This window comes from Rhopalosiphum padi, chromosome 3, assembly GCF_020882245.1.
Source record: "Rhopalosiphum padi isolate XX-2018 chromosome 3, ASM2088224v1, whole genome shotgun sequence".
NCBI lineage: Eukaryota > Metazoa > Arthropoda > Insecta > Hemiptera > Aphididae > Rhopalosiphum > Rhopalosiphum padi.
This window is the reverse complement of record NC_083599.1, coordinates 30,376,128-30,404,003: the sequence shown is the minus strand read 5'-3', so window position 1 is coordinate 30,404,003 and position 27,876 is coordinate 30,376,128. Positions and strand designations below refer to the sequence as shown.

At 25.5% G+C, this 27,876-nt stretch overlaps 2 protein-coding genes across 3 annotated transcripts in view; both read left to right on the top strand.

Moving 5' to 3' along the window:
* The window catches only part of LOC132924508 (uncharacterized), a 40,665-nt gene extending 32,054 nt beyond the window's left edge, over window positions 1-8,611 (top strand). The window contains exons 3-7 of the mRNA XM_060988873.1: window positions 1,363-1,479; window positions 1,603-1,767; window positions 1,910-2,007; window positions 3,624-3,792; window positions 5,288-8,611. Of these exons, the coding sequence (XP_060844856.1) occupies window positions 1,363-1,479; window positions 1,603-1,767; window positions 1,910-2,007; window positions 3,624-3,792; window positions 5,288-5,616 (878 nt within the window). The 3' untranslated portion in view covers window positions 5,617-8,611. The remainder of the gene's footprint in view (window positions 1-1,362; window positions 1,480-1,602; window positions 1,768-1,909; window positions 2,008-3,623; window positions 3,793-5,287) is intronic.
* A 3,402-nt stretch (window positions 8,612-12,013) lies between these two features.
* LOC132926853 (uncharacterized) lies at window positions 12,014-23,928 on the top strand. Of its 2 annotated transcripts, XM_060991267.1 has the most exons (13): window positions 12,014-12,412; window positions 12,480-12,714; window positions 12,894-13,082; window positions 13,481-13,658; window positions 15,400-15,451; window positions 17,371-17,515; window positions 17,983-18,166; window positions 18,228-18,319; window positions 19,983-20,173; window positions 20,561-20,696; window positions 21,652-21,852; window positions 21,945-22,062; window positions 23,728-23,928. In XM_060991267.1, exons 2-12 carry the CDS (start codon window positions 12,520-12,522, stop codon window positions 22,047-22,049), a joined length of 1,668 nt encoding a protein of 555 aa, XP_060847250.1. In that variant the 5' UTR covers window positions 12,014-12,412; window positions 12,480-12,519; the 3' UTR covers window positions 22,050-22,062; window positions 23,728-23,928. The 2 variants fall into 2 exon arrangements, with proteins under 2 accessions (XP_060847250.1, XP_060847249.1); XM_060991266.1 differs by lacking the exon at window positions 23,728-23,928 and having other exon boundaries at window positions 21,945-22,335.
* The last annotated feature ends 3,948 nt before the right edge of the window (window positions 23,929-27,876 follow it).

Below are 27,876 nucleotides of genomic sequence, written 5' to 3'. Positions count from 1 at the left end.
TTTTTAATTTCTCTTTTATAAGGTTTCACATAACTTCTGATTTGTTTAACAATTTACTGAAAAAAAATTAATTTGCTATGCATATTTTGACATGTTATAAAAGAACTAAATTTATTCAATATTTCATATCAAATCCATTTATAACTACAAATAAGTATAAATAAACAATGATTTAAACATTTTGAAATTTATTTGATTTGGGTGAATTTATTTAAAACAATTTAGACGATTAGGATAGATTGTTTTTATATATATTATTATATTATAGTATTATACTATTAAGTATATTACATTTTTATATACGAGAATTGTTTTAGTCATAAATAATATTATTCATTTTAACTTACCTACTATTTATAATTATTTTCTACATCAATAAAAACACAAAAAAAATATATCTAGTATACCTATTTGATTAGTTTACTTAAATTTATTAAATTTATTAAAAATGTGTTCAAGTGAAAAAAAATTATTAAAACACTTAATTTAAATACTTTACAAGAATACAAGATACGAATGCTGTAACATTTTCCCACATAACTGTTAAACGTGATAATGTATTAATATAATAACATACCTATTGTATAACCAGTACTGTTATATTATGTAATATCAATTTGAAGGTTTTCTTGTGGTAAATCTACATCCTAATATTTCCTTGTCACAAGTATATTATATTTCCACAAGTGATTGATTTTTATACGTCTACACTATTAACTACTAATTAAGGAGAAAAGACTTTAAATTTTTCGATTTAAATAATTATTCAAATCTAAATGGAATATTTAAATATTAAATGATTAATTTATATGTTTTATTTTACCTACATATTTCAAATTTTCAAATCGAATGATAATTTAATTAAATCCAATAAGCACATTGACATTATATTATATTATTGTTCACTATTTCAATTATATAATTTACTGCGCAACTTGGATGAATATTTTGGTCCAACAAAGTGCCGTGAAAATAATTTTAAAATACATTTCGAAATAATAATTCCATATAATACCTATTATGTAGGTATTATTATGATTTTGCGATCATACTATATTTCCTATTATATATCCTTCCATCTATATTTTAAATAAAAAATAAATATGACAAAAAAAAAATACTATAATTAATTGCTGTACAATATATACTTTATGTTTGTAGACAATTAATATTTATGATATTTGTAACAACGACACAATAAATGTTCTCATTTTAATTTAAATTGTAAATTATATATATAATATATATATATATATATATATATAATGGAGTGCTTAACAAAATATTTGAATTGCTCTATGAATATTTTGATATAATAATAATCGTTTATTTTACAATTACATTGTTTGTAATGTGTTGCAGCCGAAATTGGGACTTCAGGAATCGATCGGGGTTATTTTGGACCATGGCAAATGTGCAAACAATCGTACTACGGACGAACGAAATGTGGAGACTCAATATCCAGGTTTCATCCTGTGGGTAAGTCATTGCGTTCAAATTGTATTTCAACGGTTTCCGTTAAGATGGGTGGGAGCTCTATATGTAAATCGCCGGTTAATTTTAATAATATTAATAATATTATCGTTTGGTGTTTTCCGATAGAAACGGTTAAGGTAGCCGGATATTTTGCCATAGCAGGCACACTGAGCCTGGCCGTGTTTTGCATCCTGAGCATAGTGCAATTGGCCATGGTAGTGTCAAAGGAAAAAGTCGTGTTCGCCTATAGCAAGACCGTGGTTACCAAATTGGTGTTTGCATTCGCAGCAAGTAAATATATTATTATCCATACACGCCTACGATATATTTTAAAAATAATTTATACCATAGTATTATGACAAATTGACAAACCTATTATGCGCGTACACGGATAAAGTGTCTAACCCGATGATTTTATACTTTTTGTAAATAGCTCTGCTGGCAATCATCGCAGCCGGGTTATTCGCTCTTCAAACCGACGACAAAGACAACAGCTACCAAGTGACCCGAGGGGAATCGTTTTATATGCAGGTGAATAAGACAAATTGTTTTCCTTATTCTATGTTCTCGTAATATTTAAGTTAAGTGTTATGCGTGTGTAGTGTGTACTTCATTAGTTAGTGAGAACCATGGAAAAAAATAAAACTTCACTACACAAAAGTATTTATAAGATATATATTATGTATTTTAATAACATGATAAAATTATAATATATAATTATACTGTGATATTATAAATAACTAGGTATAAAGGTATACAATATACATGTATATGCGTACCAACTCGTTTACATAATATTATTATTAAATAAAAATCTGAGATTAGATTAAAATATTAAAAATAAATGGCTTTTATACGTACTGACGATAAATGCCCCACATTACATAGTATAATTATGTATATTTATGAAATAAGTTTTTTTTAACTAATAGCAATCTTAGCTAATGCTCCTAATGTGTATTTTATCCGTATTAGTCTAAAATATATGCACATAATTGTCGTTATGTGCATGTGTGCCTTCTTTATTACATATTATAATTCTAAATGAATAAATCGTGTTTTTTAAAAATAATTGTGATATACTAACAAAAAATGGCGGGAAATAAATATACAACACCATTTTTATGTAACACCAGTATTGACAAAATCAATTTTGTTTTTTATTTAATTCAAAAAATTATAATTACAGACTTGACATTTTCATAAAATAATAATTAATAGTTATAATAGCATTTTATCTAAAGAGTCATATTTTAATGTTAAAAATGTACATCAAATTATTTTTGCATTTTTCATTTGCAACGATTTATCATTGAATTAAAATTAAACAAATAGGTATCTTTAATGTGGTAATATTATTTCTTATTTCATTGCTAAAAAACTGTAAAGCGAAAAAACTTCCCTGTTTTTTATTTTTCATATTTAAAGCTACTACGCAGTTACATTCAATAATGACTTTGATTAAAGTTAATTTAATATCAAACTCATAATAATATCAAGTTTTAAAAATAGTGCATCATTATAAGTTATAATAAAACGAAAAAGTAAACCTACATTTTGAATTCTCTCATTCAAAGTATTAAATCAACTTATAATTTTCATTTTAATAAACACCCGTTAGTTGTGTAAACTAAAAATCAAGATGCATAAAATAATTTATGATTTTATTGTGCATTGTTAATCTAAAAATGTTTTCCACGGAAATCATCCACTCTATTCGTGTCTTCTAAAATAAAGAACACGATTCTTTTCAAACATAATATTTAGTCTTGTATGCACTCGTGTCTCGTACCTACTACATAATTAAATATTATACCTACACTAAGCCAAATTGTATTCTTGTGCTGGTATATTTTTCAAATTTATGCTACTGGTTCTTTTATCTTCAGTTAAACGTTAATAATAAACCAGTATAATACTATAATATGAAGTTTACAACACGTATTAAATACATTCTATTATATATAGTATGCTATTAAATAAATATTATATTCTCTTGAATACTATAAATTCGTTGTCTTTTTTTTTAAAGAAAACAGGTGGATTACCAAAATGATTCTTTGTTAAAAACTTGATGTTATATTATATACAAATGGTGCAAGTATTAAACTATCATTATAATAACAAATAATATTTTTACTTAACAGATTGGCTTAATTATATTGAATTTTTTACTATTCGTGGCTGCAATATATGATTTAATATTTTCCCGTCGCTTGGGCGGTGATCCGACCATCAGTAACCGTGATCCATCTGGTGTCGAAGCTACCACATTCAATAATCCTGCCTTTAAGGAGAAGAGGTCAATGAATCCAAGTGAGTTAATAATAATAACATATAAATACATCATAAAACATATTTTGGCTAATGGTATTTTAATTTTTAAATTTTTAAACTATAAATATTAAAATGTAGTTATAACCATGAAATTACATAACTACTCTGATAATTTTCTTTTATTTCAATCTATTCACAAAATAAATACACAACAAAAATGTTGTCTTTTTTTATTTCTACGATATAGTTGAATTATATTTTATAAAACGTGTTTACTACTGTAGGATATTTTTTTAACGACTATAATACGTATTATACTCTTTTATACTATTGTAGAACATTGTAAAAAATAATGTCAAAATAATTTACAATTAAAAAAAAATGTTCATAGGGCTCACCTATATTGGCTGTCGTAATATAAAACTTAATATTTTTACGTGCCTACGTTACGCTCTTAAAAATCCAGCAATTATTGGAATGAAAAATAAATAATAATTATGGATTTTAAATAATGTTTCGAATAACACACTACATATTATGAAGATTAAAAAATAAACATTCGTAACAATTGTCAAAATGATTTCAATACGTAACTGAAATCAGTTAACTCGTTTCCGCTAATCTATAGTTGTATATTGATCTGAATCAAAAAAATATACAAATATTATTTCCATAGTATGAGTGGCGCCGAACTCAGACTTTTTTGTGAAGTTAAATTTAAAATGTTTGTCTATTTGACTTCTAACTTCTATGCTTCACGCTATCAGGCTTCAATTATATAATATATATAACACCTTATTAACTTCATTAACCCATTTTTTTATTTTTTTATTGTACGATCCATTTTGGTTTTTTTTTAAATTTGGCAACCCGCCAATTCAATGAATGACTTTTTTTTTTGAATCAGGTGCTTACAACAAAAAAAATGTAGAAACGATCGCTTCACATGGCATATGAGTTCAGCGCCACTGTCTCGGTTAATTACTGTTTAAAAAAAAATTTCATTCCTAAAATCTACTTATATCACGAAATTAAATTAAAATATCTCTTTTTACAATTGTATTAAAAATAATTCTTATTATTTTAAAGTTTCGTTAACGAGAACAAAAACAATTTTAAATTTATATTTTGAAAAGTATATACCGGTGTGGCGGTGTATCGACGATTTCGATTAGTACCCTTTGTTAACTAAGCATATTATAATGTTTATTAAGTTAAAATAATAAAATTGCTTCAATATTTTATAAAATATGTTTATATATACGTTGAAATTCTCTGACAATTGTTTAGACTGTAGTCATAGAAAGAATTAAAAATTATAGATGTAGTCATTAAGAAAATTAAGAAACTGAAAATATCATCATTCCAAAAAAATTAAAAATTGTTGTGCCAAAATCACAGTACTTTGAATTTTATAATCGTTTAAAAAATATATATATATATGAGTATTGAACTAGGTTGTGAGTTTAAATAGTCGAGTCTAAAATAATGTAAAAAGTGTTGTATCTGAATAGTTACGTACTATATATTTCAGGAGGAGGAGGTGGAGTCGGGGTCGGTGGCAGTGGTAAAATATCGGTGACAGACGCCAGCGGAAAGCCGTACTTGAGCGGCACGACCAATGGCAGTACGATGTCAATGACCACTACACTCAGCTCAAATGGTTCGTCCATAACACCAGTGATCCGCAGCCCATTGCGGTCCAGCCTGAAGAAGCCACGGTCGGCTAATGGGAACGGGACCGGAGGAGGCGTTGGCGGTCTAGGTATACAGAATCCTGGTTTCAGCGGCACATCACCAACCCTATCCCGAAACGGGAGCGTGAAAAAAGTCCGGATACAGACCCAGAGTACGGCCGTGTAAAGCTGCGAGAAAGCGATGCGCATCGACTTGACGGAATAAAATAATAATACATAGACTATAAAAACGAAGGAAAAATATATTCTGGCGAACATTCCGTGGGAAAATTCGTATACTTATTACTTACAACGATTCACGTTATCGCTACCATACAGAAGACTCGCGGGATGATTTTGACTTTCGTGGGACGTACTTGCACCATACCGATCATTGTATAATTATATATATAGTATAGGTAGTTGTACACGTCTTTTGATTTAATTGTACGTATAGTAAAATACGCAGGTACTAATCACAATAGTATCATAACGACGAAACAACATTCTTAACAGCTATATTGCAGTGACATGTGCCTATCAATATTATTTAAAACATTGTTTATGTGGGTAAAATATAATAATATTATATCGTAACAAACATCTAGCTGACGTGCGCGCGCACACACTATTATTATTATTATTTTAATTGTTAATATACGTCATATTTTACGCGCACCCGTTTCATCATCATTATTATTATTGTTATTATTATTATTTTATTTTTATTTTTCATTTCGTTGGTCGTATTTAGTTGTTATTTAATCAAAATTTTTAATTATTTTTACGCATATAATATATATATATATATGAAATTGTGCCAATTTTGGTCCAACGAACGTGTACTATAGTCTATAGGTCTATAGCATGTATAATATTCAAATATATAATACCGAACTATTTGTAACGTTTTTTTTCCACTTATCCCTCCAAAACAACGGCATGTTATTGAAATCATCGGCAAAGCTTAGTACAATATGTTTATTTTACATTTTAATTTTTACAATACTCGCATGACCTGTATCGTAATAAAATCGTTTTCAACAGCGAAATCACAACATTTTATGTGCTTATTTTCATTGTTAAACAATTATTTTAAAATTCAAATATTATATAAATATATATTTTGTTTGATTCATAATTCGAGTTTATCGTATGATGCGTTTAATTCAGAAATTTAAAACATAATATTTTAGGATATTGTTCGTTGATGTATTATCTAATATAATCGATAAATTCATTATATTTAGTGTGCCATCCGGAAAACTCGTTAAAAAAACTTGTTTATACTCGGAATTTTTTTATTTCGTGAATGTACACAAAACAAATTGCACATAATATGTAAAAGTATAATACGTATTTCGTTATTCACTATGTATAAATATTGTATAATAGTAACAATAATAATAATAACATAATAATGTAATATATTATTCATTGTTTCTTTTATTAAGTATACAAAATCAAATTCATCCAATAAGTGATGATTTTATTGTATGTATTTCAGTTCATTTCACGATTCAGTTATGAGATCTAAATCGATAATAATTCATCATAATTTAAATAAAAATTAAGATCTCGCGTAGTGAAGTATTTTTTTTTTTTAGCATTGTGTACAATCAAAAAAAAAAACAAACAAAAATTATAGTAAATAAATAATAAAAATGTTACCTTGACACCAAAATTTGTTCAAAATAAAACTGACACTGTTATGTTTTATAAAAACATACTTCTAACAATTTTATAAATTGTATAGTTCACGTGATATTTTACACAATTTATAATAAATTGTAATTATGTTGTGCACAAATTATATGAAAATATTTTTTTATCTATTTATTTTTAAGTTTTTTTTAACCATATCCAAAGCAAATTTTTAAGTGTCATGTTTGCTAAGTTCTATTAATATATTTATTATTGTAGGTAGAAGCCTAATGTGGTATCTAATATAGATAAGATAGCAACTATTATATTTTTGTAGTTCTATACTTATATTATAATGTACAGGATAATATTATGTATATATATATAATATTATAATGTATTTATGTATTTTTTTTTTTTACCAAAAGCACTACAATTTTGTATTTAAATAGATAAACTATATGCACACATACACAATACACATATAGTACATACTTTTTATTATATCAATGTATCATTCAATTCAAAATTAAGTGCACTTGCATGTCTATCACAATATTTAAATAATTTTCTGGTTGTTATAAAAATGATATGAATCTTTGTTTTTTTATTATAGTTGCTTATTATTACTTTAGGTTAAGTTATTTAGTCGTTTATATAATAGGTAGTATATTGTATAAAAATCGTTTTCGAAATTATACACGAACAAATTTTGAAAATAGATAAATACATACTTAGGTACTTTATAAACAAAATAACCATCACATGTATAAACTATATTAGACAAAACAAGTAATAAGTACATGCATTAAAATACATGTATAATTACATCAAGTGAATATTTAAACATTAAAAAACACTTTAATTTTATAATTATGAATCACTATAGTCAAAGTTTTTATTGTTAATATGTTTTGCAAAGAATTAAAATAATTTAATTAGTCAGGTGCATATTATGTTGAAACACTCAGAACCATATTTAACGATTATTATAGTAGCCGCAGTAGTACATATTAGTGGCATACTTTTAATCATTATTCTAACTTTTATACTCCGACTAACATAATAATGGATTATTTTTGATAAAAATGAACATTTGTACCTATGTATTTGTATTTTATTTTATAAGTATAATTTTATATTTAACCAAATGTATACCGTCCATGTATGAGCAATTTTAAAATTGGAAGTTTTGTGATCTGTTTTCAGAGTAATTTGAGCGTGCAATAAATTTGTTGATTGAATATTTTATAAAATTATTTTACAATATTGTTGTCCATATAAATAGATTATTAATTAAATTTTAAGTTTTTTTTTTTGTTACGATTACAATTTATTTTTTCTAATTACAAATTTTATATAACGATAACAATAATTTGAGTAATTTAAATTACTTAAAGACATACTAATTGTTTTGAATTCATTATTTATTATAGTTCAAATGTATTATAAACTGTTATATATTTATATAATATTGTACACTGATAAGTACAGTATCAACTACATTTTGTCGGAGAAATAAAATATATATGATTTAATTTTTATTTATATTAATTCATATAAATATATATATATATATATTACCATATTATATGATTCCCGCAGATATATAAAACAATTATTGTTTTATATATCTGTGATGATTCCTGACTTTAAATTTAACCTATATTATTGAATGTAGGTGTATTTGTCTGCACTTATTGTCTATATTATAAATTATAATACTATGAGTGAAATAAACAATCTAATATATATATCTCCTTCCACAATGTTAAATGTTGCAAAAAGAAAAGTATCCCAATGTTGACAGCAGTATCAAATATCAATGTCTTAATAACATTTGCATTATTTGGAGTACAAAAACATAAAATATTATTGTCATACACCCTGCAAGTACACAAATGTCGTCGAGAAACACTTGTATATGATATAAGTACAGCACAACCCATTAATGCAACCAAAAACAACAAAACAATATAAATACGATATAATGGATAAATGGGCTTCGAATCAAACATCAGTGCTCTACGTAATATGTAGTATAGGGGTTGGTCAAACTCGATTCCAGTGAGTAGAAGCCGTCTTCGGCGCCTTCAAATCGGTTATCATTCGGTATTCGGTATTTCGGTGTAAAAGTTTGTCCTGTCGCATGCCCGGTTTATTTTTGAATGAATAAAAAAAATTTAAATATGAAAAATGGTAATTGGGGATCTAGCTATCAGCCCTCAATCGATGCAAATCGATACCTGTACTCCTGACGTCGAAAGTCTGAAGCTGTTTTGTAGGAGAAAATGTTAGCCATGTTTGAGTAATAAATAATCCATTATCATCGGGGAAGTTCTATTTACATGCATCTAAATTCTAAACCTATCAGGTAAACAATGCGACTGCGTCGGATCGCATCATATAATAAACGTATAAATTTAAGCAAAAAAATATCTCGTACAGTCGTACATCGATGGGCGTTTGCGATCTTAGCCCTTAGGTATGTGAGTTAATAAAAAGCGAAGAAAAACGTCTGGAAGACCATCGTCGACAGTCGTACTCGTTACCGCGATCGCGACCGCTACAAACGCAAACGGCGAAAAAACTGTACACGTGCGGCTTTCAAAAGACGCACATTACGCGAATATAATAAGAACGGATTGAAAAAACTCTGGAAAATTCCAGTTAAAATCCTGTGAAAAGTGGAAAATATTCGAAAAATCACGCTTGTAGAAATAATAATAATAAATAATTAATATATAATCGACCGCACGACGCACAATGCATAGTGACATAGAGCTTTTTTCTATGCAACCGCTGCCCATTCTTTTTATAGTAAACGAACTATTTTTCACGTTTTATTATACAAGAAAAATAAGAAAGAAGAAAGAAGAAGAAGATGATGATCCCTGACTTTAAATTTAACCTAGATATGTCTAATTTTTTTGTGATAATATTTTACAAAAGGTGGTGTTGAATAATGAATATGATAATAGATAGGTATATACAATACATTAAATGTAGTAAATATTAAATAATGTTAGAATTTTTCATTTTTTTACTGTTCAAGAGACATTTTGGAAATATTTAATATTTATACTAATTCTAAGCTATTTATAGGCATTTTAATAAATAATAATTTTTTTCTTAGTCAAAAAACTGTAATATATGATCCAAAGTTACTCATGTGTTTTTCATAAGTAGGTATAGTAATGTACCTACTGGCTATTAAAGTACCTATTAATATTACTTAATCACAGTTTTTTTTTATAAGTGTTTGAAGTCAAAAATTTTTCCTATCTAATTCATCCATTTTTTCACTAAAAATCTTTTTTTTATACAGAATGATATATTTACCATTGAATAAAAATTTAACATATTACATAAATGTATTATGTATATTGTATATATTAAAGCAATCTATCTACTCAACAGTTAGGAATGTTCTTGACTTAAATAATTTATTATTTAAAAAATAATGTAATTAAAATAAATAAAGTAGAAAAATCGTTCTGGTACTTATGAGTACACACAAGCATTCAACTTATAAGAATTTGAAAATATGTAGTAATAATAGTAATAATTTAAATTAAGTACTTAAAATGAGTATCTATAGTATTAGATTAATTAATGAAAAATCAATTGAATATAAGTAAATCACAGAAAATAAGGTTTGAAACAGACAATTGGCTTGCAAAGAATTATTACATGGCTAACGATTAGCAATAGTAATAGAATTTTAATTCAGTAATTCTACCATCTAATTTATTAAATTGAATAGACTTATCCATCACAAAATGATGTTATGTAGGATTTAAGTTCAACGATAAACTTCCTAACTGATTTCTAATTGTACGTACAAATTTCAAATATAATAAATAATTTTTTCTTAAATATATTATGTAATAAAATATTTAAAAATACAGTAAAAACTCTTTAAAACGAAACTCGTTAGATACATCGAAAAACTCTATATAACATAAATATTACATTATAATGGTTGGTTTGATTTATAATCTATTATATAATTCTTATACCCTCTCTATTACGAAAACTCTAAAACGTAAGAAATCTCTTGGTCCCTTCAAATTCGTTATATAGAGTATTCACTATACTAAAGCATGTAAGGTATTGTTAATGTATTATAATAATAATAAATTAATAACAATTAAAATATAATTGGTATACCTATACGGCTATACCTACTTAGTTATAATTATTAGATGTTAATTATATCTAAAATAGTTAAATTGTAATAATAGGCACTTTGTAATACTATTAATAATATTATAATATTATAAATAGTATAAGAAAAGAAAGTAATTGTAAAAATTATATTCCTATTGGCTATTACAAATCTGTATAAATAATCGAAAACGAGTCGACATTCCTTAGTACCTAATTGTACACCAGGTATTATATAGGTACACCAATATTAATCTGCACCACCGTCAGTGGTGTTATGATTCTATGACTTCACGCGTTTTATTAAAAACGAATTAACTTGGGAAATTGTATTGCTACCTTTCATTATATTATAGATACCGTTATACCATTTTTCTTTAGTCTAACGTAGTAACGTCGAGTGTGTGTGATTGTTACTGCCTTTGTTAGTGCCTTTCTCTGTTTGTAATGACCAGTTCAATGCCGACTAATATCCTTAGATCGTATAGGTACTATGGATATAGTCAGTACTAGTCACTAGTAAAGTTCACTACCTAGTACCTACTCACTCGTCAGTTGTCAGACTGCCAGAGTGTATACTACTATAGTACTATATCTACTGTATTACTTTGTTGTCGATATTAGCGACGAGTCTCCGATTTATGTATTTGATATACGCATGCGCGTTGCAACTCCTCGCATAATTATCCACAGATATAACGATATTAGGTTATGATCTGAGCTAATCTCATAATATTCATGTAGTAAGAAATCTACTTTATCATTTATCTATAGTCGTGATAACGACCATGCCGTGCCAACGACTGCCTAGCTTCTGAGGTTTTGTGATCATTCTCCGCATTTTTGCATTCATCATTGATTATCGTTATTGACGTTATTCGTTTCAATAAATATTAAACGTTCTATTTCACTTCTACGGATTATTTCTCATTACCTAATCGTATTCATGATTTCAGATGTTTTAATATTAATAATTGTAGTCAGTGATCATATTAATGTATTATACTCTTATAGCAGATAATCAGTGAGTGTTCCAACCGTCATAGATTTTTCACTCTTTAATTATTATTATTGAGTTTATCAGTTGATGAGGAGTTCAATGGTTACCTATGGGAATAGGTATGCAATGTGATTTAAAGTCAACAACATAACACAAAATATTACACAATGTACGTATGTTATTCTTCTCAGTAATATAAATTAGTATTAAAAATATATTATTTTATGTTTTTATAGATATAAGAGCTATTTGATTAAAAATTGTAAACTCAACGAAATGGATTGTGAGGATCTCACGGAGTTAAAAATTGTTGTCCGTTCCGTTTTAGTTGCGTGCCAAAACTCCCTAACAGTTGAAGAATTATGGAAAAAAGTTACTTATATATTTGGAGGACCACAACAACTACAGACACAAATATCTAGTTATAGGACACCTTTTAATTTTCTTAAAAGTATACCAGATGTTGTTCAGGTATTTATTGTCGTAACTTAAATCATGGGTCAAGTTTTGACTGATATATAAATGTATAATAAATTTAAATCTTTTAAGTCCAGCAATGTAAACTATAGTGAATAATATATAATTAATAAAATATTTATTATTTAGGTAACTCATTAATGTATTTATGTATAATTTATTTGTTAATATAGTTAGATGATCCAGAAGATGCAAACTCCATAGTAAATATAATAAGTTCAGAATTGAGCAGGCATATGGAGCTATTAGTTCCAACAAATATAATAAGGCCACCTAAATCTAAAAATCATCTTCAAGAATTATTAGTACCATACAGAACACAATGTGCATTTATCAGAATATTATATGAATTATATCCAGAAGTAAGATATTTTAATGTTTGAATATGAATTAATAATTATGTTCATCCTTTTTCACCCTTTGATTAGTATTTACGATTTATAAAATTTAGTTTGTACATCTTACACAACGAACTCTGTATGATAACAATGGTTTTACAGAAAAACAATGTTTATTTACATGATTCATGGATTATGAGTGTTTTGATATATTATATAATAATGCAGATATTATGAAATATTACCAACATCTGCAAATATATGTCATTTAGATAAATTGAAAATGTATTATTTTACTTATTAAATTAATAATGTATAAAAAATTATTATTAATCTATCAATGATATTTTAAACATGAATATAATTAAAAATAATAATGCTAATAAGTTATTTTAATTTATTATCTATAAATATGTTAACAGGGATTGTCAATAAGTGATTTTGAATCTGATATTTTATGTATTCCAATATTTCAGTCATACATCAACTGTGTTGATAAACTATTTTACAATTTAGACCATATATTCTTAAGAAAAGGAAGTGAAATAATAAGCTTGCAACCAAAAATAGTAAATAGTTTGAAAGAAATTGAAACAAAAGGTAATAATTACTTATTATTATTTTCACAAAAACTTAGTGATTTTTTGTTTTTTTTTTTTTTTCTGTTTTGTAATATACAAATTGCAATCTAGAAATAACATTATCTTACTTTAAAGTGAACATGATATATTTACTATTTTATAATTTATAACTTCTATTATTGCTAATTCTAGTGATCATAATAACCTATGTATATGTCGCATCCACATGACCACATAGTTAAATTACTCATTTTGTGAACTGGATATCCAGACCGTGAATTTTGACAAAAATACATTATATGGACATTACCTATATTGTGTACTTTGTGTAATTATTATAAAACAAGATTTTTATGTTATTTAGCAATACATAATTATATTATATCATAGTTTAATAATAATTAAACTTTTCTATATTGTTCAATTCACAAAAATAAATTTATTCAATTAAATCAATAAATTATATCATATTATATTTTTTATAAACCATGCGTACATGGGCCCCACGTAGCTTTTTAATGATATTATTTTTAAGTAAGTTATGATCTTTTTGAAACTGTACATTTTAAAATAATCATAACTGTTAGATCCTTACAGTTAACAATTACATGTTAAAGATCTTTTTCTGTAATGCAAAGAGTGATTGGCTTCTAACAATCGTTTTAAAAATCTAGCTTCAATATGTATTGAAACAGAAATTACCAATAACATAAATACTGAAAGCATTTTAAATAAGTTTGCATTAACTAATAACAGAAAAATTAATTTATTATAACAATAGATGAGTACTATGATATTATATGCTGTACTCTATAGTCTATACCATATTAAAAATTTTTTTGTGTATAATAATTTTGCTTATCATAAATAATGGGGGGGCTCTCTTGTTGTATTATAGGTCTTAGCACTCCCATACATTTTACCTTAGTTGCGCCCATGCATACGTATATTATATTTAATAAGCAACAGTGTTACCTATGAATTATTATGAAATACTCATGAAATTAACTATACTTATATTATTTAACTACTTATATTTTTTAATTTTGTTTTATTAACAAAATAATTAATTGATTTAATTAAACAATAATTATATTATTTAGCCATAAATAACTTACATACCATACTTTTCAATATCAATAAAGATAGTAATGTTTAATCTGTGATCCATATTATATGTGATAGATATCAAGTTTAAATTTTGTTATATTTTTGTTCATAGAACAATATAGAAAAGTATAGTTATAATCAGTGGTGTTCCCATTAATTTTTTTGAGAGTATACTATATCATCAAGTATAAACATTAATAGTAAAAATATTTTTCTTATGGTCTATAGGAGTAAAGCCGGTAAAGAGCGTGTCAATAATATGAAAAAAAAAATTGAGATTGAGAGCATACGCAGTATACCCATAATATTGAAAAAAATCTTGAGAGTAATGGCGTATATGTAGTATACCCTATGGGAACATCCCTGATTAAAATACTATGATGTAATTTAATTATTTATTGCTAAATAACATAACAATCTTATTTTATAATAATTACACAAAGACAAAGTGCACAATATAGATATTATCCAATAGATGACCATATAATGTATTTTCGTCAAAATTCACAATCTAGATATCCAGTTCATGAAATGAGTAATTTCACTATGTGAATGCGACATATACATTTGCTATAAAAATGTTAAAACTATTTTAATTTAAGTAGTACTAAACAGGTTTTTTATTACAACAATTAAATTTATGGCTTTAGGTAAATTTACAGCAATGGATATATGCAACATTGATGAATATTCATTAGAAAAGTAACTATTTTGTGTTACTTAAAACAAACTTTATATTACTTAAGAGGATGCTACAACCGGATGTGTTGTCTCTGTCGTACTAACATACATCATAGCAAATTTGTGTTCAACAGAACACATTTTGTGATGTTAGCTTTAATATTAGAGTAAATTTACCTACCAATTATCAAATTTAAAGCTAAGAATATTATCTTGGCAATGTCATATGGTTTTATTGATATTATCATTTTAAAGTGAGTTATGAACATTTTAAAGTTGTTATATTTTACATAGCAGAGCTAAAACGCAATTTAAAATGATAATATCAATAAAAGCATATGATTGATTGCCTAGATAATATTATTACCAAGGTGGATATATAGAGGTATAAACACTTCCTATATTGTACTATTATAATAGCGGACCAAAAAAAGTATACCACTTGTAATTGCCACGGGAAGTGCTGACTACCCGATGAGGGCTCAAAAATACTACAGTTTGTATGACACATAATGCATTTTACCATTTATTTTTACTTAATATTTAGTATATTTAGGAATTACAAAGGCTATGGACGGCATGCCCTAATATAATTAATATATTTCATTTTAAATAGTGTAACTTAAAACTTATTATATGTGTATATGGTACTTGTAATTAATTTAATATCTTAATAGTATCAATCATGTTCTAAAAAGTAATAAATTAGGTATTTACCCTATATAAGAAATGTTCCATATTCTTTTCACTAAAAAATCACTCAAAATTTAATCCAAAATTAAGTAAACGTAAGTCTATAAGATATGATCTAAACGTCAATTATAATAAAAAAAAGTATTGGTCAGAAATTTTTAGACTAAATAGGACATGCACATTTTAATTATCTAATAATAATTTTAATAAGTATCTTAGAGTAAATAATATTAATATAAATAAATCTTAATCAAATATTTTTATATATGAATTGTAAACTTAAGTACCTAATTTATATTTTTGTAATTATTACTATATCTACCTTAGGTGGATGAAATACTGAATGCAGTCTTATTCCCTGCTCTTTATAAATTTGATTTTGTTTGGGTAACCCAGTTACACCTTGGCACAAAACACTTTGAGGCATAATTGATGAATAAAAAAAAAAATTAAATTTCAAACCACTTTTGTACAGAAACTAGAAAAAGTATGTTATAATGAATAACTTCAAAAGAGTACACTTGGGTAATATGATGTAAATACTGTTATTATACACATAAATTTAATTTTAATAGATTTCAATTGAGTAATAATATTTTAAGTGTATATATATAGTAGTACCTTAAATATATATTATAGTAATACCTAGTATTTTCAATATTATGCCATTCATAGATAAACTACAATATGTTTTTTCAAAAATAAACATATCATGACAAGGAGAGGTAGCAAATCAAGGAAATAAAAAATTTACCATTACTTTAATTTATATTTAATATGAAAATGGTTACAAATGTTACAATAAATTGTAATTTTTAATTATAACATAAGTAGGCAGCATGTCTATATCTGCTCCACGAAACACTATTCCCCCAAAAAATGCGGGTAATTAACAATAATTGTATTATTGAAGATAGATTTAAGTTAATCAAAATTTGTTTAAGTTACTCGTTATTTAAATTTAATTCATAAATTATTTTTTTATGGCTTTGCAAGCATCGTGCATCGTATTTTTGTATAGAAATATGTATGAATATTTTGAGCCTTCATCGGCTCCTGGTGGAAATCACAAGTGGTGTACAGTTTTCAATCAATTTATTATCGATGTGTTTACACCTCTATGTATCCACCTTGATTATTTCCTTTAAATTTTATAAGAGACAAACAGAGAAAACAAGACATGCGGGTGTAGTGTCCTCTTAAAACAAAATTTATTGTTTCAAATAATTTCAACTTATTATTTTTAGTAAATATGATGATAAACCAATTTCAAACGGACTGGAATACCCATTGTTTAATATTTTAGAAGAATCAATTAAAGCTAATATTGAACAACTATTAGATGAAGTACCTGGTTGGATATCTGATAGACATATGTGTAATTTATACATTGTAAGACAATAATTATTTTTTATTTAAATTTTAAGTAGATAATTCTTCTACATTAATTAATTTTTCTCATTAAAAATTCCAGTTGAGTAAACTAAATTTTTCTTTTTCACTTGTATATTTTTGACCTTTTTATAGCCATTGAAAATATTTAAAAAAATAATAATTATTTTTTTAAATGTACCTATTTGAATATTTCCATAGTAAATATTAACAGATTTTCCTTAATACTAAACCAAAATTTAAGCTGTTTGGATATTGGACAGGCAAAAAAGTATAATTTTATTGTGGTTATCGAATTTTATATTTAATTCTACTGATATATAGGATTATAATATTGATTTTGATCAATGAACCTGGTTTTTTCTAATATATTCTTGTTATTCTGAAAACATTTTTATACAATTGAGTATTTATTTTGCTACAAAAAAGCTTAGTTGTAACATAAATATTGTTTTTTTTTTTTTTAGGAAAAATTTGGTTCTGCATTTACTCATTATAGGCGATGGGGTTTTACCAGAGTTAGTCAAATGTTTTCTAAATTACCAGAACTATGCTGTGTTCATTTCTCAAATAATGAAGTAGAAATATTTTCAACAAAAAATCATACTTGTAACATTAATAAAACTATAGACGTATTAGAAGATGAAAATAGTAATGTATTATTATATTACCTTTTAAAATTATATTTTAAAGTTAATATGTTATCTTATAGAAAACTTAGAGTCCGAATTTGTTTCTATAAGGGCAAAAAAAAAATATGATAATGAACCTGATGAAAATGATGGAGTATTAAAAAAGTTTTTGGTAAGTTAATTTATTTATTACATGTTAAATATTAATTATTAATAGTTTTGGAGATCTTTTACTACTATAAAGTTATTGAAATCCATTGGCTAATATTTAAAAAAAAAAACTAACTACAGCATACAGCTGCTTTGCTATACTCTAGATTTTAACTTCTTTTCAATACTAAAGACAACCCAGCGATCAACACTTGTTTGCAGGGGTTAACTATATTGCAAACGTACAGATAGTTGATTTATTGTGGGTAACAATCGATTGTGGCTTAACCACTACACATCAAAAACTGGTTGCCACTGTGTTGTCTTCTTAAGAAGATGCCATACCCGCATATGTTGCCTCCATCTTACAAACGTACACCATGGTAAATAATTAGCTAAATATTAGAGTGAAATGACCTCTTATTAAACTTAAATTTTAGAACATTATTTATGTTCTCTAATCTGTTTTTTTACGATACTTTAATTTCTAAGTGAATTATGAGCATTTTTATATATTAACATTTTATATACTTATAGATATTTCTTACCTTTAATTTTGATAGTAAATTTTAAACTTCACATAAAATAGGTTCACTGAAAAAAAAATTGGCTTGTATTACGTTTATAAGATGGAGACAATACGCATTTAGGTATGGCATCCTCTTAACTTAAATAAAATCTGGAAGTCTGTGTATAGTTTAAGAATACAGTTTTCGAGTATTATAAATTACACAAAATAAACAAACCTATTCTTGAAATATTTGATATATACAAATGTATGAAATTTAGTGAATTCCTATGAAATAAACATTATAGTATTATCATAATTATAAATAAATCAAATGTATTTAATATGAAAATAAAACTTGAATAATATAATTATTTTACAAATTAAAAAAGAAAAAATAATTTATAAAATTTATAACTAAAAATAATATGATATATAATCATAATTTTAGGTATATTTCAGCTATAGTAGAACACAAAATATTGGTCAACTTTAAAAGTGCATACTATATTTATATTTATAGTTTATAAGTACACAAAATTACAGTCACTTCAACGATTTGCAAAGTGATCATATACCATTGGAATTGATAGATCATGTACTTGTTTACGTTGACTTATCATGTTTGTTTGGACCTAATTTATAAATAAAAATATAATAATTGTTTGACAATGTATAACAATTTCATTAAATTAGCATTAATCAAGCCAGATTTCAAATATTTTAAACTTTTGGAAATCTTTAAGATAACCCTGGATTTTTATATATAGATCACAAAACATCATTATTTGACAATATTATTTATTTTTGTTTATAAAAATAGTGTTATAAATTATAATAATTGCTATTCATTTTTACATCTTGTTATTAACAAATTAACTGTTGTCACTAAATAATCTAAATAGATTTATACGAATGCATTACATCTACATACAATTTAGTAGATCCTATTTTAATGTTGGCTTCAGCTTTTTAAAAAGTATTGATGACATTAAGATATGTCAAGCTTACAAATTTGTTAACAAAACTTGTTTTTATATGTATAGTAAAAAAAAAATGTGATGCATAATTCTGTAAAGTTACTTTTAAATAATACTTTTAATAATAATTACTCTTATTTTATGAAAATAAAAATATTAACTAATGATAATTAAATATATTCTTGATTTATTTTTAGCGAAATGATCCTTACTTAGAAGCATCCTTAAGTGATTGTTTTTTGGAGCAAGAAATTCAACATTTTGAACTGAAAATCAATAATTCATTCAATGTCAATGTTTGTGGAGTTAATACAAATATTGTACCATCTATAATATGTCAATACATTGATCAATATCACGAATTTCAGAAGCTATTAGTTGATATGAAGTAACTATAAAAAACATATCATGCTATTATTCTATTTATATTAAACCGATTAATATAGCAAAAGATTTTATAGTAGGGTTAGTTTTTTTTAACAAACTCACAATTGTTTAAAATTATGATTCAAGGGTCAATTTTAGAGTATATTATCTTATGAACTATTTTATGTATTATTTTTTAATGTACATCATATTATTATTAAAATAGTTGTTTGAATTATTAATAATTAAATAATTAGAATTTAAGTGTTTCCAAAAATGAAACTTCAATACATAGTATATGAGGTAGTTTTTAACTTATCATATAATATGTTCTTATTAATATTTACGCAGGTTATTTTAAGCTTAAAATTGTAATTACTTATTTATTGAAATTAATTATTATTTATAGAAACTTCTATTTCATAAATGATTCGCAATTTTTATTTGATCCAAATATAACCATGGTTAAACAAACATATGCATATTTTTTGGATGATTTTTGGTTTAGAGGAGTTGTTATTGATACCAACTTAGGTATAATAAAAGTAAGTATAAATATTTTTAGGTTAGTTATATACCTACAATTTAGTTAATATTAGAAATAATTAAAATTATACAGTGTACTCTCCACTATCCGCGAGCGGATTATCCGTTGTCTTCCGCGGAATCATCTACATACCTTTATGTATAAAAAAAAAAATATATATCTTTACATTATACATAATTATCGGTTTAATTGGGTTGTGATAGCCAATTACTCAATAACGACGTAAAAAAAATACGCTTGTTTAATACATATTAATACTTTTTGGTAATTGTTGATATGGTTAATTAGTAATTTTAATTTTTTATCCGCGGAATTCGTTTATCCGCTGATGCCCTGCCACCCTATTCCGTGGATAATTGAGAGTACACTGTATTTATTATTGCTTGTTATAGTCCTTAGCACCTGGATACTCAAAGTTATATATTATTAATAACTAATAATTATTAATTATGTTGGTTAAATGCTAATGCCTAAAATATCTAAACTATTAAATAATATTATTGTTATTTAATATAATAAATATATTTTTTTAACAATAATAGTAAATTAAATAAATAAAACAATTTTGAATATGTATTTAAACCTAATATAATAATGTTCATAATCAAAAGTTTCATTGGTTCATCATTATTTGTTGAATATTACTTCAATTATAGTAATAATTATTTCCTTATTTCTTGATGAATTTTATCATAAATAATTTTTGCAGATACTAAAATAATACTTTTGAAATTTTTCTGATCTTATTAATTGTCATAATATTATTATTAATTATTAAAATATTAACTAATATATTTTTGAATATAGTTTGCACAAATAAATCTGTATATAATACATAAAACAAATTTATATGTATTGTTTTATTGAAATTACTTGTGTAGTATTAAACTAAGATTTAATAGTTCGTAATTTAACTCTAATGTTGTATACATTTTGTTTATTTAAAATTTTAGATGATGAATATTGATTATGGTTCAATGCATACTATTCCATTGGACGACATCAGATTACTGCATGTACGGTTTGCCCAATTACCAGCACAATCATTTACTTGTAATTTACATGGAATAGATTCTATTGACGAAAATGAGCTTTTAGGAATTATAGATAAAAAATGTACAATTTATGTTGTTTCTACTGATCAACAAAATAAAGTAATTTATTTCTACTATCTTTAAAGAATACATTTTTTTTTTCACTCAATAATTAATATAAATTATATTTATATTTTTTGGTATTATTTCAGTCTGCAAGTGTCAAAATTAAATTTATGGATTCTATATCAGATAAATACTTAAATGATGAATGGGTTGAAAATGGTATTGCCCAACCAGATTCAGATGAGGAATAATGAAGATATAATTGTATTACAGTTTTTTATTAAGTTATAAAGTACATTATTAATTAAATCCCTAAGTTATAAATATAGTACAAGGAAGTTTCTATTATTATTTTTTTTTTTTGTTATATGTTAATATTATTAATGTTATATTTTGGATTGTTTAATTTGAACTTCCCCTAAAATCTGTATTTATATAAATTAAAATATCAAACTTTAGACTAAAAGAAACAGAAAAAATAGTTCCTTAGAAGTTCTAATACATTTTTAATATAATATATTGTTGTTATTTAACAGATGGACGCCTTTTGAATATATAATTAATTCCACTTGACTATCATTACAAAGAATAAACGAACATGACTTAACAAAAATTAGGTTACCTTTACATACCATAAATATTGAAACTTAGATTTAGAATATTTGAAAAATAAGCATAATTTAACATGATAATGGTTAGTTAAATACTAGAATGACTGGGTATGTTAGTCTTTACTTAAAAAAAAAATGAAATTAGCATCATAATTTATAAGTAATCAGATGTCACTTTTTAATTCTTCACCTTTTGTGTATTTGTACAATAGCGATATATTTTTATTATCTACTTAATGAGGAACATTGATGCAGACATCAACATAATTGAATGTAAAAACTAACAATTAATAATATAATGATTAGCATTTTAGCAGTTTAGGTAGGTAAATTAATTATTGAATTATATTATAAAAGTTAAAAAACTTAAACTGAAAATTTAATAGGTAATCACACTGTAATTAAAATGCCAAATACGTATTAGGATACTCTCACTTAAACACTTACTAATACCTAGCAACTAGAATTTAAAAATAAATCTCACAATATTGCTACTTCATATCAAATGAAATGCTTGAGAACAGAAACACATATTCATCTAGATAGTGTGATGAGAAATGAAGACGTGTTCTTACTCAGTATAGAGCAGGGGCGGCCAAACGGTCAATCGCAAATGATTTCAAAGTCGATCGTGATAGAATTTATTTTTAGGCTACGCACCCGAAAATTAATCATGATGGTTAGGTTTTTCATAAAAACTGATCCTCAGAGGTGAAGTATATTTTTAATAGATCGCAGCCAAAAAAGTTTGGCCGCCCATGGTATAGAGTATAAACGAATACACTATGCCAAAAAACGTCATTTGACCTGATATTTTTACTTCATAAAAACTATAAAATATGATTTTATAAGTTAATTTTTAAGAACAACACAAATTCATATTTTTTCATATTAAAAAGGAGCAATTTTCTGTTGTACAAATGTATTCTTTAGTTACAATTATAATACGTTTAAATTCTACAAAACATTATGGTATATTTGTATTATCATTTAAGGCTTATCATAATTATTATTTCTTATCATCTGTTATATGTTTATATTTCATTTTGCAGTTTTACCATAGACTAAGTCCATGAGTTTTACATTCGTATTCGTATTTGTATTTAAGTTTCAACTGTAAATTGTTTTCAATCATATTGTAATAAAAATGAAATTTGTCTGTTGGTTTATGTTTTGATTGTTTACATTTCTGAAATATTCGGTGTTGTCCACGTACTAGTTGTTATATAAAAATGTTCGTTCTCCTTATGGAGTCTAGTAGTGACATTTTGTCCTCCAACCATTATACATATTTAAATAACTATTTTTTTTTTTTTAGATGGCAGTACAGCAGATCACACTCAAGACGTGCCGAGACATGAATTACCATTTCTACCACATGGGAAAGTTACAACATCCTTCGATGAAAATGGACTAGACGATACTGATAATAATAATGGTTTTATGCAAAGTACGTGTAATGGATATTGAATGTAATTGATGGTCAATTAATAGTAGTGTAACAAAAAGTTAGTGTCATGAAACCCTGACCATTAGATTAAGAAAATGATTCTTATTTTCCATTATCAACGTTCAAATATTACATTAAAGCTGATACTTCATAAACACAATAAAACATGATTTTACACGGTAATTTAAACAAATATTACAAAGTCGTACTTTAAACTGCTTATAAAACACTCGATTGTCATGTTAGTGTCTAGAAACCTTGACTACTAGATTATGACAACGATTCTTATTTTCCATTATTAACATTCATATAATTAATTTATGCTTATACTTCGTGAACACTATAAAACATAGTTATACCTGACAATTTATACAAGTATTAACAAACTCTTATTTTTTTCATGTTGAAAAGCAGCAATGTTAAGTTAATGTACAAGTGTATTGTTTACTTACATTTATTTTACATTCAAATTCAACAAAACATTCTGGTAGATTTGTACTATCTTTTATTGCTAATCATTGTAATTGTTTCTTTAACCATTATACATATTTAACTGACTACTTTGTTTTAGATGGCAGTACGGCAGATCACTGGACGCATGCCGAGACATGAATTACCATTTCTACCACATGGGAAAGTTACAACATCCTTCGATGAAAATGGACTAGACGATACTGATAATAATAATGGTTTTATGCAAAGTACGTGTAATGGATATTGAATGTAATTGATGGTCAATTAATAGTAGTGTAACAAAAAGTTAGTGTCATGAAACCCTGACCATTAGATTAAGAAAATGATTCTTATTTTCCATTATCAACGTTCAAATATTACATTAAAGCTGATACTTCATAAACACAATAAAACATGATTTTACATGGTAATTTAAACAAATATTACAAAGTCGTACTTTAAACTGCTTATAAAACACTCGATTGTCATGTTAGTGTCTAGAAACCTTGACTACTAGATTATGACAACGATTCTTATTTTCCATTATTAACATTCATATAATTAATTTATGCTTATACTTCGTGAACACTATAAAACATAGTTATACCTGACAATTTATACAAGTATTAACAAACTCTTATTTTTTTCATGTTGAAAAGCAGCAATGTTAAGTTAATGTACAAGTGTATTGTTTACTTACATTTATTTTACATTCAAATTCAACAAAACATTCTGGTAGATTTGTACTATCTTTTATTGCTAATCATTGTAATTGTTTCTTTAACCATTATACATATTTAACTGACTACTTTGTTTTAGATGGCAGTACGGCAGATCACTGGACGCATGCTGAGACATGAATTAACGTTTCTACCACATGGGAAAGTTACAACATGCTACGATGAAAATGGACTAGACGATACTGATAATAATAATGGTTTTATGCAATGTGCGTGTAATGGGTATTGAATGTTTTTGATATTCAATTAATAGTATTGTTACAAATAGTTAATGTCATGAAACCCTCACTTTTAGATTAAGTAAATGGTTCTTATTTACAGTTATTAACTTCCATATATTCCATTTAAGCTGATACTTCATAAACACTATAAAACATGTTTTTATATCATAATTTTGACTCATATTACAAATTCATATTTTTTTAACTGTTTATAAATCATTCAATTCTCGAGTTAGTGTCATGAAACCCAGACCATTAGATTAAGTAAAGGATTCTTATTTACCATTACTAACTTCCATATTATACGTCATTCAAGCTGATGCTTAATAAACACTATAAAACGTGCATTTATATGATAATTTTGATTATTATTAAAAATTCATACTTTGAACCGCTTATACAACACTGTATTCTCAAGTTATTCTCCAACCATTATACATTACATTATTAACATACTACATTCTTTCAGATGGACGTATATCATATCACTCAAGGCATGCTGATACAGGAATTCACTTTCTACCAGTTAGGAAAGTACCAACATCCTATGCTGAAAGTGGACTAGAAGATAATGATAATGATATTGGACTTGTGCAATGTGCGTGTAATGGTTATTGAATATAATTGATAGTAAATAAATTGCAGTGAAACAATTGAGATTTGTTAAACATCTGAATAAAATATTAATAAACACCTTTAGTTTGTTATTTTCATTCTTAAAATTTACCTACTCTATAAAAATGTTTTATTTTTACTATATGTAAATGATCATTATAAAACAGTCAAATATTAAGTTAATGTTTACAAGCTTGAACAATAGTTTAAGAATATTTACCATTATTATCTTTCATATGTTTCATTTAACCTGTTATTTTGAATAAACTATAAAACATGTTTTTAAATGGTAATTTTGACAAAAAATACAAATTCATATTTTTTTTCATATTGAAGAGGAGCAATTTTCAGTTGTTGTACAAATGTATTGTTTTGTTATGGTTATAATACATTTAAATTCTCCAAAACATTCTGGTATTTTTTCACTATCTCTTATGGCTTATCACAATTATTATTTCTTATCATCTGTTATATGTTTATATTTCATATGCTTTGCAGTTTTACATTCGTATTTGTATTTAAGTTTCAACTGTAAATTGTTTTCAATCATATTGTAATAAAAATGAAATTTGTCTGTTGGTTTATGTTTTGATTGTTTACATTTCTGAAATATTCGGTGTTGTCCTCGTACTAGTTGTTATATAAAAATGTTCGTTCTCCTTATGGAGTCTAGTAGTGACATTTTGTCCTCCAACCATTATACATATTTAAATAACTATTTTTTTTTTTTTAGATGGCAGTACAGCAGATCACTCAAGACGTGCCGAGACATGAATTACCATTTCTACCACATGGGAAAGTAACAACATCCTTCGATGAAAATGGACTAGACGATACTGATAATAATAATGGTTTTATGCAAAGTACGTGTAATGGATATTGAATGTAATTGATGGTCAATTAATAGTAGTGTAACAAAAAGTTAGTGTCATGAAACCCTGACCATTAGATTAAGAAAATGATTCTTATTTTCCATTATCAACGTTCAACTATTACATTAAAGCTGATACTTCATAAACACAATAAAACATGATTTTACATGGTAATTTAAACAAATATTACAAAGTCGTATTTTAAACTGCTTATAAAACACTCGATTGTCATGTTAGTGTCTAGAAACCTTGACTACTAGATTATGACAACGATTCTTATTTTCCATTATTAACATTCATATAATTAATTTATGCTTATACTTCGTGAACACTATAAAACATAGTTATACCTGACAATTTATACAAGTATTAACAAACTCTTATTTTTTTCATGTTGAAAAGCAGCAATGTTAAGTTAATGTACAAGTGTATTGTTTACTTACATTTATTTTACATTCAAATTCAACAAAACATTCTGGTAGATTTGTACTATCTTTTATTGCTAATCATTGTAATTGTTTCTTTAACCATTATACATATTTAACTGACTACTTTGTTTTAGATGGCAGTACGGCAGATCACTGGACGCATGCTGAGACATGAATTAACGTTTCTACCACATGGGAAAGTTACAACATGCTACGATGAAAATGGACTAGACGATACTGATAATAATAATGGTTTTATGCAATGTGCGTGTAATGGGTATTGAATGTTTTTGATATTCAATTAATAGTATTGTTACAAATAGTTAATGTCATGAAACCCTCACTTTTAGATTAAGTAAATGGTTCTTATTTACAGTTATTAACTTCCATATATTCCATTTAAGCTGATACTTCATAAACACTATAAAACATGTTTTTATATCATAATTTTGACTCATATTACAAATTCATATTTTTTTAACTGTTTATAAATCATTCAATTCTCGAGTTAGTGTCATGAAACCCAGACCATTAGATTAAGTAAAGGATTCTTATTTACCATTACTAACTTCCATATTATACGTCATTCAAGCTGATGCTTAATAAACACTATAAAACGTGCATTTATATGATAATTTTGATTATTATTAAAAATTCATACTTTGAACCGCTTATACAACACTGTATT

Excerpts from the sequence above, each read along its gene's own strand:
- LOC132926853 (XM_060991267.1), top strand. The coding sequence starts at position 12,520 with ATGGATTGTGAGGATCTCACGGAGTTAAAAATTGTTGTCCGTTCCGTT. Across the intron at positions 12,715-12,893 it reads GTATACCAGATGTTGTTCAG|TTAGATGATCCAGAAGATGC; the intron begins GTATTTATTGTC and ends TTGTTAATATAG. Across the intron at positions 13,083-13,480 it reads TATATGAATTATATCCAGAA|GGATTGTCAATAAGTGATTT; the intron begins GTAAGATATTTT and ends ATATGTTAACAG.